Below are 15604 nucleotides of genomic sequence, written 5' to 3' on the forward strand. Positions count from 1 at the left end.
AATTTTAATGGTAGGTTTATTTGAACAGTGAGAGACAGAATAACAACAAAGAAATCCAGAAAAACGCATGTCAAAAATGTTATAAATTGATTTGCATTTTAATGAGGGAAATAAGTATTTGACCCCCTCTCAATCACAAAGTTTTCTGGCTCCCAGGTGTCTTTTATACAGGTAACGAGCTGAGATTAGGAGCACACTCTTAAAGGGAGTGCTCCTAATCTCAGTTTGTTACCTGTATAAAAGACACCTGTCCACAGAAGCAATCAATCAGATTCCAAACTCTCCACCATGGCCAAGACCAAAGAGCTCTCCAAGGATGTCAGGGACAAGATTGTAGACCTACACAAGGCTGGAATGGGCTACAAGACCATCGCCAAGCAGCTTGGTGAGAAGATGACAACAGTTGGTGCGATTATTCGCAAATGGAAGAAACACAAAATAACTGTCAATCTCCCTCGGCCTGGGGCTCCATGCAAGATCTCACCTCGGGGAGTTGCAATGATCATGAGAACGGTGAGGAATCAGCCCAGAACTACACGGGAGGATCTTGTCAATGATCTCAAGGCAGCTGGGACCATAGTCACCAAGAAAACAATTGGTAACACACTACGCCGTGAAGGTCTGAAATCCTGCAGCGCCCGCAAGGTCCCCCTGCTCAAGAAAGCACATATACAGGCCCGTCTGAAGTTTGCCAATGAACACCTGAATGATTCAGAGGAGAACTGGGTGAAAGTGTTGTGGTCAGATGAGACCAAAATCGAGCTCTTTGGCATCAACTCAACTCGCCGTGTTTGGAGGTGGAGGAATGCTGCCTATGACCCCAAGAACATGGAGGTGGAAACATTATGCTTTGGGGGTGTTTTTCTGCTAAGGGGACAGGACAACTTCACCGCATCAAAGGGACGATGGACGGGGCCATGTACTGTCAAATCTTGGGTGAGAACCTCCTTCCCTCAGCCAGGGCATTGAAAATGGTTTGTGGATGGGTATTCCAGCATGACAATGACCCAAAACACACGGCCAAGGCAACAAAGGAGTGGCTCAAGAAGAAGCACATTAAGGTCCTGGAGTGGCCTAGCCAGTGTCCAGACCTTAATCCCATAGAAAATCTGTGGAGGGAGATGAAGGTTCGAGTTGCCAAACGTCAGCCTCGAAACCTTAATGACTTGGAGAAGATCTGCAAAAAGGAGTGGGACAAAATCCCTCCTGAGATGTGTGCAAACCTGCTGGCCAACTACAAGAAACGTCTGACCTCTGTGATTGCCAACAAGGGTTTTGCCACCAAGTATTAAGTCATGTTTTACAGAGGGGTCAAATACTTATTTCCCTCATTCAAATGCAAATCAATTTATAACATTTTTTGACATGTGTTTTTCTGGATTTTGTTGTTGTTATTCTGTCTCTCACTGTTCAAATAAACCTACCATTAAAATTATAGACTGATCATTTCTTTGTCAGTGGGCAAACGTACAAAATCAGCAGGGGATCAAATACGTTTTTCCCCTCACTGTATCCTGCCAGGTGTAGGTTATCCATGTCGTCATTCAGCCACGACTCTGTGAAACATAAAACATTACAGTTTTTTATGTCCCGTTGGTAGGATATCCATGATCGTATTTAGTCTATTTTGTTATCCAATGATTGTACGTTGGCTAATAGGACTGATGGTAGAGGCAGATTACCCACTCGCCGTCGGATCCTTACAAGGCACCCCGACCTACGTCCCCGATATCTCAGTCTCTTTCTCATGCGAATGACGGGGATTTGGGCCTTGTCGGGTGTTTGAAGAAAATCCATTGCGTCCGACTCGTTAAAGAAAAAATCTTTGTTCAATACGAGGTGAGTAATCGCTGTCCTGATATCCAGAAGCTCTTTTCGGTCATAAGAGACGGTGGCAGAAACATTATGTACAAAATAAGTTACAAATAACGTGAAAAAACACAAACAATACCACAATTGGTTAGGAGCCCGTAAAATGCCGCCATCTCCTCCGGTGCCATTCTGTGAAGAACAAACCTACAGTGGGGAGAACAAGTATTTGATACACTGCCGATTTTGCAGGTTTTCCTACTTACAAAGCATGTAGAGGTCTGTAATTTTATCATAGGTACACTTAAACTGTGAGAGACGGAATCTAAAAATCCAGAAAATCACATTGTATGATCTTTAAGTAATTAATTTGCATTTTATTGCATGACATAAGTATTTGATCACCTACCAACCAGTAAGAATTCTGGCTCTCACAGACCTGTTAGTTTTTCTTTTAAGAAGCCCTACTGTTCTCCACTCATTACCTGTATTAACTGCACCTGTTTGAACTCGTTACCTGTATAAAAGACACCTGAGTCCACACACTCAATCAAACAGACTCCAACCTCTCCACAATGGCCAAGACCAGAGAGCTGTGTAAGGACATCAGGGATAAAATTGTAGACCGGCACAAGGCTGGGATGGGCTACAGGACAATAGGCAAGCAGCTTGGTGAGAAGGCAACAACTGTTGGCGCAATTATTAGAAAATTGAAGAAGTTCAAGATAACAGTCAATCACCCTCGGTCTGGGGCTCCATGCAAGATCTCATCTCGTGGGGCATCAATGATCATGAGGAAGGTGAGGGATCAGCCCAGAACTACACGGCAGGACCTGGTCAATGACCTGAAGAGAGCTGGGACCACAGTCTCAAAGAAAACCATTAGTAACACACTACGCCGTCATGGATTAAAATCCTGCAGTGCACGCAAGGTCCCCCTGCTCAAGCCAGCGCATGTCCAGGCGCGTCTGAAGTTTGCCAATGACAATCTGGATGATCCAGAGGAGGAATGGGAGAAGGTCATGTGGTCTGATGAGACAAAAATAGAGCTTTTTGGTCTAAACTCCACTCGCTGTGTTTGGAGGAAGAAGGATGAGTACAACCCCAAGAACACCATCCCAACCGTGAAGCATGGAGGTGGAAACAACATTCTTTGGGGATGCTTTTCTGCAAAGGGGACATGACGACTGCACCATATTGAGGGGAGGATGGATGGGGCCATGTATCGCGAGATCTTGGCCAACAACCTCCTTCCCTCAGTAAGAGCATTGAAGATGGGTCGTGGCTGGGTCTTCCAGCATGACAACGACCTGAAACACACAGCCAGAGCAACCTTTATCCACTGGGGACGGTCTGTATGGAGGAGTGGGCCAAAATCCCTGCTGCAGTGTGTGCAAACCTGGTCAAGACCTACAGGAAATGTATGATCTCTGTAATTGCAAACATAGGTTTCTGTACCAAATATTAAGTTCTGCTTTTCTGATGTATCAAATACTTATGTCATGCAATAAAATGCAAATTAATTACTTAAAAATCATACAATGTGATTTTTCTGGATTTTTGTTTTAGATTCCGTCTCTCACAGTTGAAGTGTACCTATGATAAAAATTACAGACCTCTACATGCTTTGTAAGTAGGAAAACCTGCAAAATCGGCAGTGTATCAAACACTTGTTCTCCCCACTGTATGTCCGCTGCTTGCATCATTGTTTTAAAGCAGTTGAACGTGAACCATCAGAGCAGCTGCTGAACTGTGTATCGGCCTATCAGAGCAGCTGCTGAACTGTGTATCGGCCTATTTGTGAAGTGCATGGTTTACTCCCACTGTGTTTCTTAGATGATGATGAAGAGGAAGAGGTTGACGAGCATCAGCCCTTCCCTTCATTCTCACAGGTAAATAACCTCCTAGTCGTCGTCATCGCTGTCGAGGTTACCATAAGATGGGGATATTTGGTGATCTTTTTGAACTAGCCTATCCCAACCTTGAGGTTCTATGTCCTATTATAACTGATTCCCTATGTCATGTTCCAGATATTCCAAGCAGTGCCTGAAAATGTGGGCTTCAACATCGAGCTGAAGTGGGTTTGTCAGATGAAGGTAGGTACAGCCAGTCAGTGATACTGGAGATGGGAAGTCACTAGATGGCCATGCTAGAAAGTACCTAAGTGGCTGAACCAATGAGCACGTACATTACCTATTTGTACTTTTAGGGTTAGGGCTTGTGGTTCAAGTCAAATAGGAACGCTTTGTACTTTTAACTATCCAATCATGGTCAGATAGTAACAACTCTTCTCACATTGGACTGTTGTGGTATTGTCTACAACAGGATGGTTCGTGGGAAGGAAACCTGTCATCCTACTTCAACATGAACCTGTTCCTGGACATCATACTGACCTGTGTGCTGCAGAGAGCCGGCAAGAGACGCATCGTCTTCTCCTGCTTCGACCCTGATGTCTGCACCATGTAAGCACTACTTATCGACCAGTTATCCAACAGTTGTTGGTGCGACTGAAGGACGGTGTTAACCTGCTGAACTGAAGCCTAGTTTACATAGTTGTAATATGTATGTTGTATGTGTGCATTTTGTTCCAAGATGGCGTAGCAGTGCGGTCGCTTTTATTTTTCGTCCTGTGTAAATATCCAGTTTCTTGTTTTTTTTGTCTATATTTCTCAATTTTTTACTTCCATTCTTTAACTAAATATACTTTTCTGCAACCCGCCTCACCCAACGTGGAAAGGATTCTATTATTTCTTTATAACTTTCATCAAGAACCGTAAGCTGAAAATAGTGGCTACCTGTTATTAGTCACCGTTAGCGTCTTCACCATTGTCCGTGGCCTACACTATCCACCAGCCAGCTCTAGCTCTAGCCTGGACAATTCGTCGGCCAGTCTGCACAGCGTGCTATCGACCCAGCGTGCTATCGACCCAGAGCTTATTGGACTTTCTGCCGGAATCACTGGACCCTAGCGCCGGATCATCACAACCAGCTAGCTAGCTGCAACCTGTTGTTGGCTGATTACCATTACCATTGCCCTATAGCAAGCACCAGTTAGCCTTGAGCTAGCCTCAGGCCCATCTCCCGGCTATCTACCTCTCTGTCAACCGGACGGGACCTCCTAGTGTTGACACTGAGCCCCGCCGATCCAACACGACTGGTTTGCCGACGAAATAGTCTGATGTGGTTTCAACAGGCTTCCCGTTGCGACGACCACGAAGATCCATCTGCCAGCCCCGGCCCGCTAGCACACGCAAACTACAACTGTGCTCCCTGCTAGCTGTGCTGAAGCACCAATTTGAACTGCTCTCGGACTCACATATTGCTGTTCACTGGACCTTATGATCACTCAGCTGCACAGCTGATGCCTGCTGGTCTGTTCCTTTACACGGTACCCTGTCCTGTTTATTCTGTTTAGTCTTAGCCCAAACGTTATCGCTATTTCCAGTTGTGTCTTAGCTCTCTCTAATAACACATGTGACTGCTTTATGCCTCTCTCCCATGTCAATTATGCCTTGCCTATTGCTGTTTGGGTTAGTTCTTATTATACAATTTCAATGTAGAACCCCTAGTCCCTCTCAAACTGCCTCATATAGTTCCTTTGTTCCTCCCCCCATACACGCCGAGACCGGCTCAATTGATGCCTCCAATGACGCTATCTCTTTCATTGTTACCCAACGCTTAGGGTTACCTGAACTGTACTCATATCCTTCCATATCCTTTTCTGTACATAATGCCCTGAATCTTTTCTACAACGCCCGGAGAACTGCCCCCTTTATTCTATGTACCCAACGCACTAGAAGACCAGTTCTTAAAGCCTTTAGTCGTATCCTTATTCTAGTCCTCCTCTGTTCCTCTGGTGATGTAGAGGCTAACCCAGGCCCTGCAGCCCCCAGTATCACTCCTACTCCCCAGGAGCTATCATTTGTTGACTTTTGTAACCGTAAAAGTCTTGGTTTTCTGCACATAAATATCAGAAGCCTCCTTCCTAAGTTTGAGTTATTCACTGCGTTAGCACACTCCGCCAACCCTGATGTTCTAGCAGTGTCTGAATCCTGGCTTAGGAAGGCCACCAAAAATTCTGACATTTCCATCCCCAACTATAACATTTTCCGGCTAGATAGAACTGCCAAAGGGGGTGGAGTTGCAATCTACTGTAGAGATAGCCTGCAGAGCTCCATCATACTATCCAGGTCTGTGCCCAAACAGTTTGAGCTTCTACTTCTAAAAATCCACCTTTCCAGAAATAAATCTCTCACTGTTGCCGCTTGCTACAGACCCCCCTCAGCCCCCAGCTGTGCCCTGGACACCATATGTGAATTGATTGCCCCCCCATCTATCCTCAGAGTTCGTACTGCTTGGTGACCTAAATTGGGATATGCTTAACACCCCGGCCATCCTACAATCTAAACTAGATGCCCTCAATCTCACACAAATTATCAACGAACCTACCAGGTACAACCCTAAATCCGTAAACATGGGTACCCTCATAGATATCATCCTGACTAACTTACCCTCTAAATACACCTCCGCTGTCTTCAACCAGGATCTCAGCGATCACTGCCTTATTGCCTGCGTCCGTAACGGGTCCGCGGTCAAACGACCACCCCTCATCACTGTCAAACGCTCCCAAAAACACTTCAGCGAGCAGGCCTTCCTAATTGACCTGGCCCAGGTATCCTGGATGGATATAGATCTCATTCCGTCAGTAGAGGATGCCTGGTTGTTCTTTAAAAGTAATTTCCTCTCAATCTTAAATAGACATGCCCCATTCAAAAAATACAGAACTAAGAACAGATATAGCCCCTGGTTCTCCTCAGACTTGACTGCCCTTGACCAGCACAAAAACATCCTGTGGCGTACTGCATTAGCATCAAATAGCCCCCGCGATATGGAACTTTTCAGGGAAGTTAGGAACCAATATACACAAGCAGTTAGGAAAGCAAAGGCTAACTTTTTCAAACAGAAATTTGCATCCTGTAGCACTAACTCCAAAAAGTTTTGGGACACTGTAAAGTCCATGGAAAATAAGAGCACTTCCTCCCAGCTGCCCACTGCACTGAGGCTAGGAAACACTATCACCACCGATAAATCTACAATAATCGAGAATTTCAACAAGCATTTTGCTACGGCTGGCCATGCTTTCCACCTGGCTACCACTACCCCGGCCACCAGCTCTGCACCCTCCGCTGCAACTTGCCCATGCCCCCCCCGCTTCTCCTTCACACAAATCCAGACAGCTGATGTTCTAAAAGAGCTGCAAAATCTGGACCCCTACAAATCATCTGGGCTAGACAATCTGGACCCTTTCTTTCTAAAACTAGACGCCGAAATTGTCGCAACCCCTATTACTAGCCTGTTCAACCTCTCTTTCGTAACGTCTGAGATCCCCAGAGATTGGAAAGCTGCCGCGGTCATCCCCCTCTTCAAAGGGGGTGACACTCTAGATACAAACTGTTACAGACCCATATCCATCCTGCCCTGCCTTTCAAAAGTTTTTGAAAGCCAAGTCAACAAACAGATCACCGACCATTTCGAATCCCACCGTACCTTCTCCGCTATGCAATCCGGTTTCCGAGCTGGTCATGGGTGCACTTCAGCCACGCTCAAGGTCCTAAACGATATTATAACCGCGATCGATAATAGACAGTACTGTGCAGCCGTTTTCATTGACCTGGCCAAGGCTTTCGACTCTGTCAACCACCGCATTCTTATTGGCAGACTAAATAGCCTTGGTTTCTCAAATGACTGCCTCGCCTGGTTCACCAACTACTTCTCAGATAGAGTTCAATGTGTCAAATCGGAGGGCCTGTTGTCTGGACCTATGGCAGTCTCTATGGGGGTGCCACAGGGTTCAATTCTTGGGCCAACTCTTTTCTCTGTGTATATCAATGACGTCGCTCTTGCTGCTGGTGACTCTCAGATCCACCTCTACGCAGACGACACCATTTTGTATACATCTGGCCCTTCATTGGACACTGTGTTAACAAACCTCCAAACGAGCTTCAATTCCATACAACACTCCTTCAGTAGCCTCCAACTGCTCTTAAACACTAGTAAAACTAAATGCATGCTCTTCAACCGAACGCTGCTTGCACCCGCCCACCCGACTAGAATCACTACTCTAGACGGGTCTGACCTAGAGTATGTGGACAACTACAAATATCTAGGTGTCTGGTTAGACTGTAAACTCTCCTTCCAGACTCACATTAAGAATCTCCAATCCAAAGTTAAATCTAGAATCGGTTTCCTATTTCGCAACAAAGCCTCCTTCACTCATGCTGCCAAACATGCCCTCGTAAAACTGACTATCCTACCGATCCTTGACTTCGGCGATGTCATTTACAAAATAGCCTCCAACACTCTACTCAGCAAATTGGATGTTGTCGATCACAGTGCCATCCGTTTTGTCTCCAAAGCCCCATATAATACCCACCACTGTGACCTGTACGCTCTTGTTGGCTGGTCCTCACTACATATTCGTCGCCAAACCCACTGGCTCCAGGCCATCTATAAATCACTGCTAGGCAAATCCCCGCCTTATCTTAGCTCATTGGTCACCATAGCAACACCCACCCGTAGTCTGCGCTCCAGCGGGTATATCTCACTGGTCATCCCCAAAGCCAACACCTCCTTTGGCCGCAATTCCTTCCAGTTCTCTGCTGCCAATGACTGGAACAAATTGCAAAAATCTCTGAAGCTGGAGACTCTTATCTCCCTCACTAACTTTAAGCATCAGTTGTCAGAGCACCTTACCGATCACTGCACCTGTACACAGCCCATCTGAAATTAGCCCGCCCAACTACCTCATCCCTATATTGTTATTTATTTTGCTCATTTGTACCCCAGTATCTCTATTTGCACATCATCTCTTGCACATCATTCCAGTGTTAATACTAAATTGTAATTATTTTGCACTATAGCCTATTTTATTGCCTTACCTCCATAACTTGCTAAATTTGCACACTGTATATTATATGTATTTCTGTTGTATTTTTGACTTTGTTTTGTTTTACCCCATATGTAACTCTGTGTTGTTGTTTTTATCGCACTGCTTTGCTTTATCTTGGCCAGGTCGCAGTTGTAAATGAGAACTTGTTCTCAACTGGTTTACCTGGTTAAATAAAGGTGAAATAAAATGAAGAAAAAAAATAAAAATAAAATGTTTATGACTGCCTATGACAAATGTCTTATGTAGGTGTTATGAAGGCTTTATCAATGCATACGTTAGGGGGTGCTACAGTAAAGTGTAACCATAAGTGTTGTATTCTCCCCCAGGGTTCGTCAGAAGCAGAACAAGTACCCCATCCTGTTCTTGACCCAGGGCATCTCTGAGAAATACCCTGAGCTCATGGACATCCGCTGTCGCACCACACAGATCGCCATGAGCTTCGCACAGAGCGAAAACCTCCTGGTGAGTGGTGGAACTGTTAATTGACTAAGCCTCTGTGCTAATCTCTGTGCTAATGTAGGGGATCAGTCAACTCTGATGTGTGTCTGTAGGGTATTAGTGCCCACACTGAGGAGCTCCTTCAGAACCTGGAGCACATCCGAGAGGCCCAGTCTAAAGGCCTGGTGGTGTTCTGCTGGGGAGACCTCAACAACGACCACGACAACAGGACCAAGCTACGGGAACAGGGCATCGATGGACTCATCTACGACAGGTAAACATCCAGATGATGATGAGGAGGAGGATGGTCTATGACAGGTAAACATCTGGATGATGATGATGATGGTCTATGACTGGTAAATCCGTTTGGCTCATATAGGGGTGGATTACCAGACACAGATTTAACCTAGTGCTAGACTAAAAAGCACTTTCAACGGAGATTCTCCATTGAGCTTGCTGTTTTACTACAGGACTAGGCTTAATGGAGACCACCCCATACTGTAGAACTACAGCAGAAACAGCCATCTAGTCAAAAGGTTATTTCAGTTTTTTGCATGTTGTGTTGTCAAACATTGATCCATGTGCTGTTTTTAGTTCCTGAGAGGCCTAGCCAAAGGTTAACTATAATAAAATATTTTGTTAGGATTTAAGAGTTTGTCCCTCAGGCAGGTACACCCCGTTCTCATGTAGTTATGTAAACCAGTGTCTAAGTATCTATTTATCCTGATCATACTATCAACAGCTGTAATACACACTGGCTCTCTCATACTGTTGACTGTTGCTCAATGTTCTTGATTTGACTTCTGTCAACACTGTTCTAGAGTTTATTAGTCACATGCACAGGATCAAAGATGTAATTGCAGGGTACAGTGAAATTCTTAAGCTCCGACCTCCAACAGTGCAGGTCAAGAGAAGTGAATGGGACAATACAAATGGTAATATATCCATATTTACAACTGTAACAATGATAAATGTCCATAGGGGGGTGGGGGCAGGGTAAATCTCACTGGTACACCCACATCAGCACTATCTCTTCAGTAATTGTAGTGTAAACACAATCAGTGTATCGTGAACAGACGTCATGTGACCTGACCTCAGCAAGAACTGGTTTTATAATACTGCCTCTGCAGTATAGACATATTTTACGTAAATTACACATTTGAACTGTGGTCTACATGTTCGGCCGCGATGGGGTTTACGGATTAAATAATTCAGTGGGATTCCTGGTGGTCAGAAATAGATTGCCAGTATTTCTTCCAGCTGTATCTTATCACTTGAATACACCAGATACATTTTCTCCAGTCCCCTGCTTGTTGTCATGACAACTGGGAGTTGGTAAAAGTTGCCCCTAACAACAGATGCAGAGTCAGATATTCTGTCAACCCTTATTGGGAGTAATATAATCTGACTCTAGATCTGTGGTTTAAAATGGCAATTTTTACCAGGAGCTGATAACTGTGCCTCTTTCTTTCAGAATATGTGAAAGCTGGTGGCCAAATCATGTCATTGACTCTCACCCTACTGGTTCTCCTGATGCCAGTAATGTCTCTCTGGTTCCTGGTTGTGCTCATTTACTCACCCCCGATTTGGATCATTTGTTTCCTCGTGACTACTGCCTGAATGAAAGCCCCTGGTCTGGTCAATAACTGGAACAGACCAGCAGGGTTCCATGACAATGATGCAAGACATTTGACTTCTCATTTTGCCAAACTGTGGAGAACTAGGCTATGTTCCCCATTTCCTGAGATAGTCTCCCTAGAGTTTGCACTTTTTATGAAAAAGTGTGTAGGTAGCAAAATTTTAATATTGATTGTTTAAAGCAACGATTGATTGGTCAACTGCCCTGTCTATCATTTTTGAGACGAGGCGTCCCCAGTGGATAAAGGTTGCTCCTTATGTTCATGCTTTTATCTGTTTCTTTTCAGCTTTATTACTCCTGCTTACAGCTCTTCTTTAGCACTGGCCATTTCCAGACAGGCCTATGTAAATGCATGGCGTACAAAGCACACCGTTAGAGCGACTAGCTGTTTCGTTGGAATGTCGGGTAGTCAGGCAGCATGGCTGATACACAAGCAAGTGGCTGTAAGAACCTATTTACATTGAGCTGAATTCTGTTGTTGCTCAATGGGTGTGTGCACTGTTCTTTTGAATGCCTGTTGGAAACATTATATTGACAGCACATTCTGGTTTACACCTGCAAGTATTTAACCCTTCAGATTTGCATGCTCTTTATTTAGGGCCAAGGAAGTATCATGAGTTCAGGGTCACTAATACACCTTCCAGCTAGCTGTAGAATGGGTGTTCCCAAACTGGTGACATCGTCCTGTGTACACAATATTACAATTCATGACCGATAGCAGCTTAACTTCAGCTTGCTTGTCTTTTTCTCTTTGCAGAGTATTGAGTGCATTTATTTCAGTCTGTTAAACTTCTCAGGGATTTCATAGCTTGACGGGTGAAATATATAATGATTAAGAATCAGCATAGATGCATGAAAAAGATGGGTGTAAGTGTAGTGGTCTTTTCCATCAGTGCATGTAGTGTAGAGCGGTTGGAGAAAAGCCTATCGGTGATTGTTGTAGTTGTTGTCAAGAATGTTACTGCTAGAAGCTAATCCCATCTCTTCTGCTTTATGCTACAACATTGTACAGTAGCTGATCATGTAATGTGAGTTTGTTTTTATTGTTAAGGTTAAGCCTATGTTGACATGCTATCGATCATGTTGATTAGCCCTTTGTTATGTAGACACTGAGAAACCAGATACCAGAAAACAGTATTTTGAACCGCACTTCCTTGTTCCCTTGTGTACCTGAGGTAGTTCTTCTGTCTTTATCTTTGGCTCATTAACCGATGTCTGTTTTCTCCTTTCTCCATCTTTCTCTCCAGGATCTGTGACGACCCGGTCGAGCAGCCGAACATCTTCAAAGTAGAGGAGCAGCACACGCTGCAGGAAACGCTCAAGAGCTTTGTGTGCTCCTGCTACACCATCCCCTGCCAGGCGGCGCCTGTCTGCACCTCCTACACCATCCCCTGCCAGGCGGCGCCTGTCTGCACCTCCTACACCTCCTCCAAGGAGCACAACGGCAGTGCAGAGTCTGACTCAGGCCTCAGCTCCTCCTGAACAACTCACTGCCCCGAAGGTTGTCACCTAGATAGGACAGAAGCGGCAATAAATATAGACAGAATTGATGAACAAGTGTACACTACTTGTTTTTAATTAAGTGTGAGAGTGTTACATAGGAGCTTCACTAAGGATAAGTTTTTTGTAGTTTTTTTTTTTAACTTGCTGCACTGGAAGTGTAATTTTTTGCCTGCGTGAGCAGAGTGCAAGCCACTTTCTCCTAATGTTCTCAGGTGTGAGCTGCGCGTCAATCTTTTACAATTGAGCAGCGCAAGCCTCTTGAAAAGCTACCGTGCTTACGCCTGGTTTCATTTAAGTGAATAGGAGCGTATCGCACTCTGCTAAAGTTATGCGTCCGGTGTAGCTCCTATGCTAGGGGTTAGGTGTCGTGATGGTAATCACAATGGTGGTTTAAAAAGCTCTCCTGTTCTGTCTAGCATGACCAGATGGTGACAACCCTTCCTGAACTGACCTCCACTCTGTCCACTGAAGCAATACACAAGCTGTGTCCAGATCAGTGTCCTCTCAGCTGTTTGTTTTAACTGGAAAAAGGAAGGTGTTTTGCCAAAAAAGGCTTCTGGTATTTGTTATTAGGACTTTAGTTCTACACAGTTGAATGACTGTGGGATATGCACCTCAGTCACAATAATAATGGAATTATTACAAATGAATGCCTACTCAAGGAATTTATTTTCAGGTGCATCTTTTATTTAGCGTATTTGCTAAATACAAATCAAATTAAAGTGCTGAAATAAACTGTATATTAGCTTTTCCAGATATAGAGTTTCTTATTGGAGCAGCATAGGTTTAATTTAAGCATATGCTGTAGTTTAAAGTCTTTAAGCGGATAATGATTTGCATCTGCATTATGGTTTTCCGCATATGATATAGCTAACATTTTACAATAGCAGTGTTAATTTTGTCACATTACTCATAATTTTGACCGGAAGTGACTAGAATTCATAATAGAATTGCAATAGAACAAGATCATTCGGGACAGTGACCAAAACGTTCTCAGGTGGTTTTAAATTAAATTGTACATTTGAACTTAAACTCATGCAATCTGATTTGTATTAGGTGTGCCCTGAACTGTGCCATTAATGAAGTGTCATTACTGGATGACCAGATTATGAGTTGTTGTGGGTGCCTAAATCTGAACAGATGAATAATATCACTTTAATGACCTGTTGAATGACCAGTAGAAAAAAACAGTTTGTTTTTGCTCTCAACACCACCTTGAATCTGAGTGTGAGCTCAAAAGTCACCATTAGGGAAGGGTATACACTGCCCTACGTATTTATTTGTACAGTGAAGCTAAAACATTTAGTTTGGCTCTGTACTCCAGCATTTTGGATTTGAGATGAAATGTTTTATGAGGCAACAGTTACACATGGGGGGGGGGGGGGGACTAGAGACAATAAATTCCTTTTTAAATGGTAAAATGTATGTATTAAAATACTCACACAAAAATTCTGTACTGTCGCCTCATGTAAAAAAATAAATAGTAATAATTGGTCCCAAATGCTGGAGTATAGAGACTAATTCAAAGTTTTACCTTCACTGTCCAAGTAGGTAGAGGAGTGTAGGTAGCCCTTTGTAATGGCTAGATCTAGTCCACACAACTCAATCCCAATCTCCTTGGTTGAGAAGGGTTTTCTTAGTAGCTGTGCTTGCTCTACACATCATAATATATGCCATTTATCCAAAGCGACTTAGTCATGCGTGCATACATTTTATGTATGGGTGGTCCCGGGAATCAAACCCACTATCTTGGCGTTGCAAGCGCCGTACTCTACCAACTGAGCTACAGAGGACCACATTATCAGAAAGCCTTAATGAGGAATTTAAATGATTTCACTAGTCTGACTGCCACTTGTTTCAATCTCTTCATACCTCTGATCTTTTAATGCAATATAAAACCAATATTTTTCTTGCCTCAACTGAACAAAAGTTGTTTTTTTCACCTTGCACAGTTTTCCTTCTACATTGCAACTCATATTTTTCCTACCGTCCGTATTTTGTTCTACAATCTTTTTTGTTTCAATGCACATGTGTAACTGTCTATATTTCCAAAATGGGGTACCATGATGATATGACATGTTAACCTTTCACTTGAACACAGAGAAGCAAGCACAGCTCAGATTGTTGTAGAAATGTATAGTCTGCTTGTTTGTCTGTTTTGAGTTCTATAAGTAAGGCTAAAAAAATGATCTTAATGTTTGACACTCCTGTATGTATGGGCTACTGTTAGTCATAATGCATGCCCCTCAGACAGAGTGCTATGGTGGACTGGGTGACTGGAGTTGATTGTATCGACAGTCACTCATTCATGTCACACCCCTGCTACTCTGTCTGGACAATACAATGCTAGCTAACTGAAATGAAAATGAATAAAATTATTTAGAAATGTATTTTGTAAGACATTCTTTTACCCATCGCACAAACAGACATACCGGTAGGTTCTAGTATTTAACAACGTACAGCACAATATGAGTGATTTGTTTATTAGAGAAATAATGTTGAGATCTGGTTATGAATTTACAACCACTGGAGGCTTTAGTTTGCCTTGAACATTGTCACCAACTGACATTATCTTGGGTGTACTTAACTCCCTCTGCCTTGGCAAGGTGCCATGTTTTTGTTTGTTTTCTGCAGTGCTGTTTCCAGCACCTGTACTAGTTTAGTGGACATGGTCACTTTTTAGCAGTTATGTCACCACACAGGCACAGCTGGAACTATTATTATCTGTCAACTTTATGCAGACATGCAGAGGCTGCTTTTACACAGCTGACGTCTGATCTTTTTTTCACATTGCTCTTTTGACCAATCAGATCAGCTCTGAAAAAGATCTGATGTGAAAAGATCTGATGTGATTGGTCAAAAGACCAATTTAGTGGAATAAATATCAGAATTGGGCTGCCTGTTTAAACCAATAGTGGTGTCTCTCCATCAAAGGTGAAGGATCTTTTAAACGAACCAAAAGAATACTACAAGCAGTTGTTACAACAACAAGAAAATAGCTTCAAGTGTTTTGTCCAAATACTGGTGGATTCAACTAATAAAATAATGGACGGCCTGACCAGAGAGGTCCAGGACCTGAAGAACAGCTTGCAGTTCTCCCAGGGTCAGCTCAATGAGTTGAAACAGGAGAACGGCAAGATGACAGCAATCTGTAAGTCATTGAGAGAGGACATCAGTTCTGTGTGTGAATGCACGATATCTCGAGGGACAATCGAGGTGGAACAACATGGTTGTGGACGGAATTGCAGAATCTCCACATGAGACCT

At 43.6% G+C, this 15604-nt stretch overlaps 1 protein-coding gene across 2 annotated transcripts in view; it reads left to right on the forward strand.

The window, feature by feature from the left end:
• LOC311106970 (glycerophosphocholine phosphodiesterase GPCPD1-like) overlaps positions 1–14728 on the forward strand; it is a 35658-nt gene extending 20930 nt beyond the window's left edge. For both annotated transcript variants that reach the window (XM_084149386.1, XM_084149387.1), the window contains exons 16-21: positions 3646–3701; positions 3840–3905; positions 4135–4271; positions 9085–9220; positions 9310–9470; positions 12083–14728. In XM_084149386.1, coding sequence (XP_084005512.1) covers positions 3646–3701; positions 3840–3905; positions 4135–4271; positions 9085–9220; positions 9310–9470; positions 12083–12317 — 791 coding nt within the window. In that variant the 3' untranslated portion in view covers positions 12318–14728. The remainder of the gene's footprint in view (positions 1–3645; positions 3702–3839; positions 3906–4134; positions 4272–9084; positions 9221–9309; positions 9471–12082) is intronic.
• Positions 14729–15604: the final 876 nt, after the last annotated feature.

Source organism: Coregonus lavaretus (genome assembly GCF_964263955.1).
Source record: "Coregonus lavaretus genome assembly, chromosome: 31".
Lineage (NCBI taxonomy): Eukaryota > Metazoa > Chordata > Actinopteri > Salmoniformes > Salmonidae > Coregonus > Coregonus lavaretus.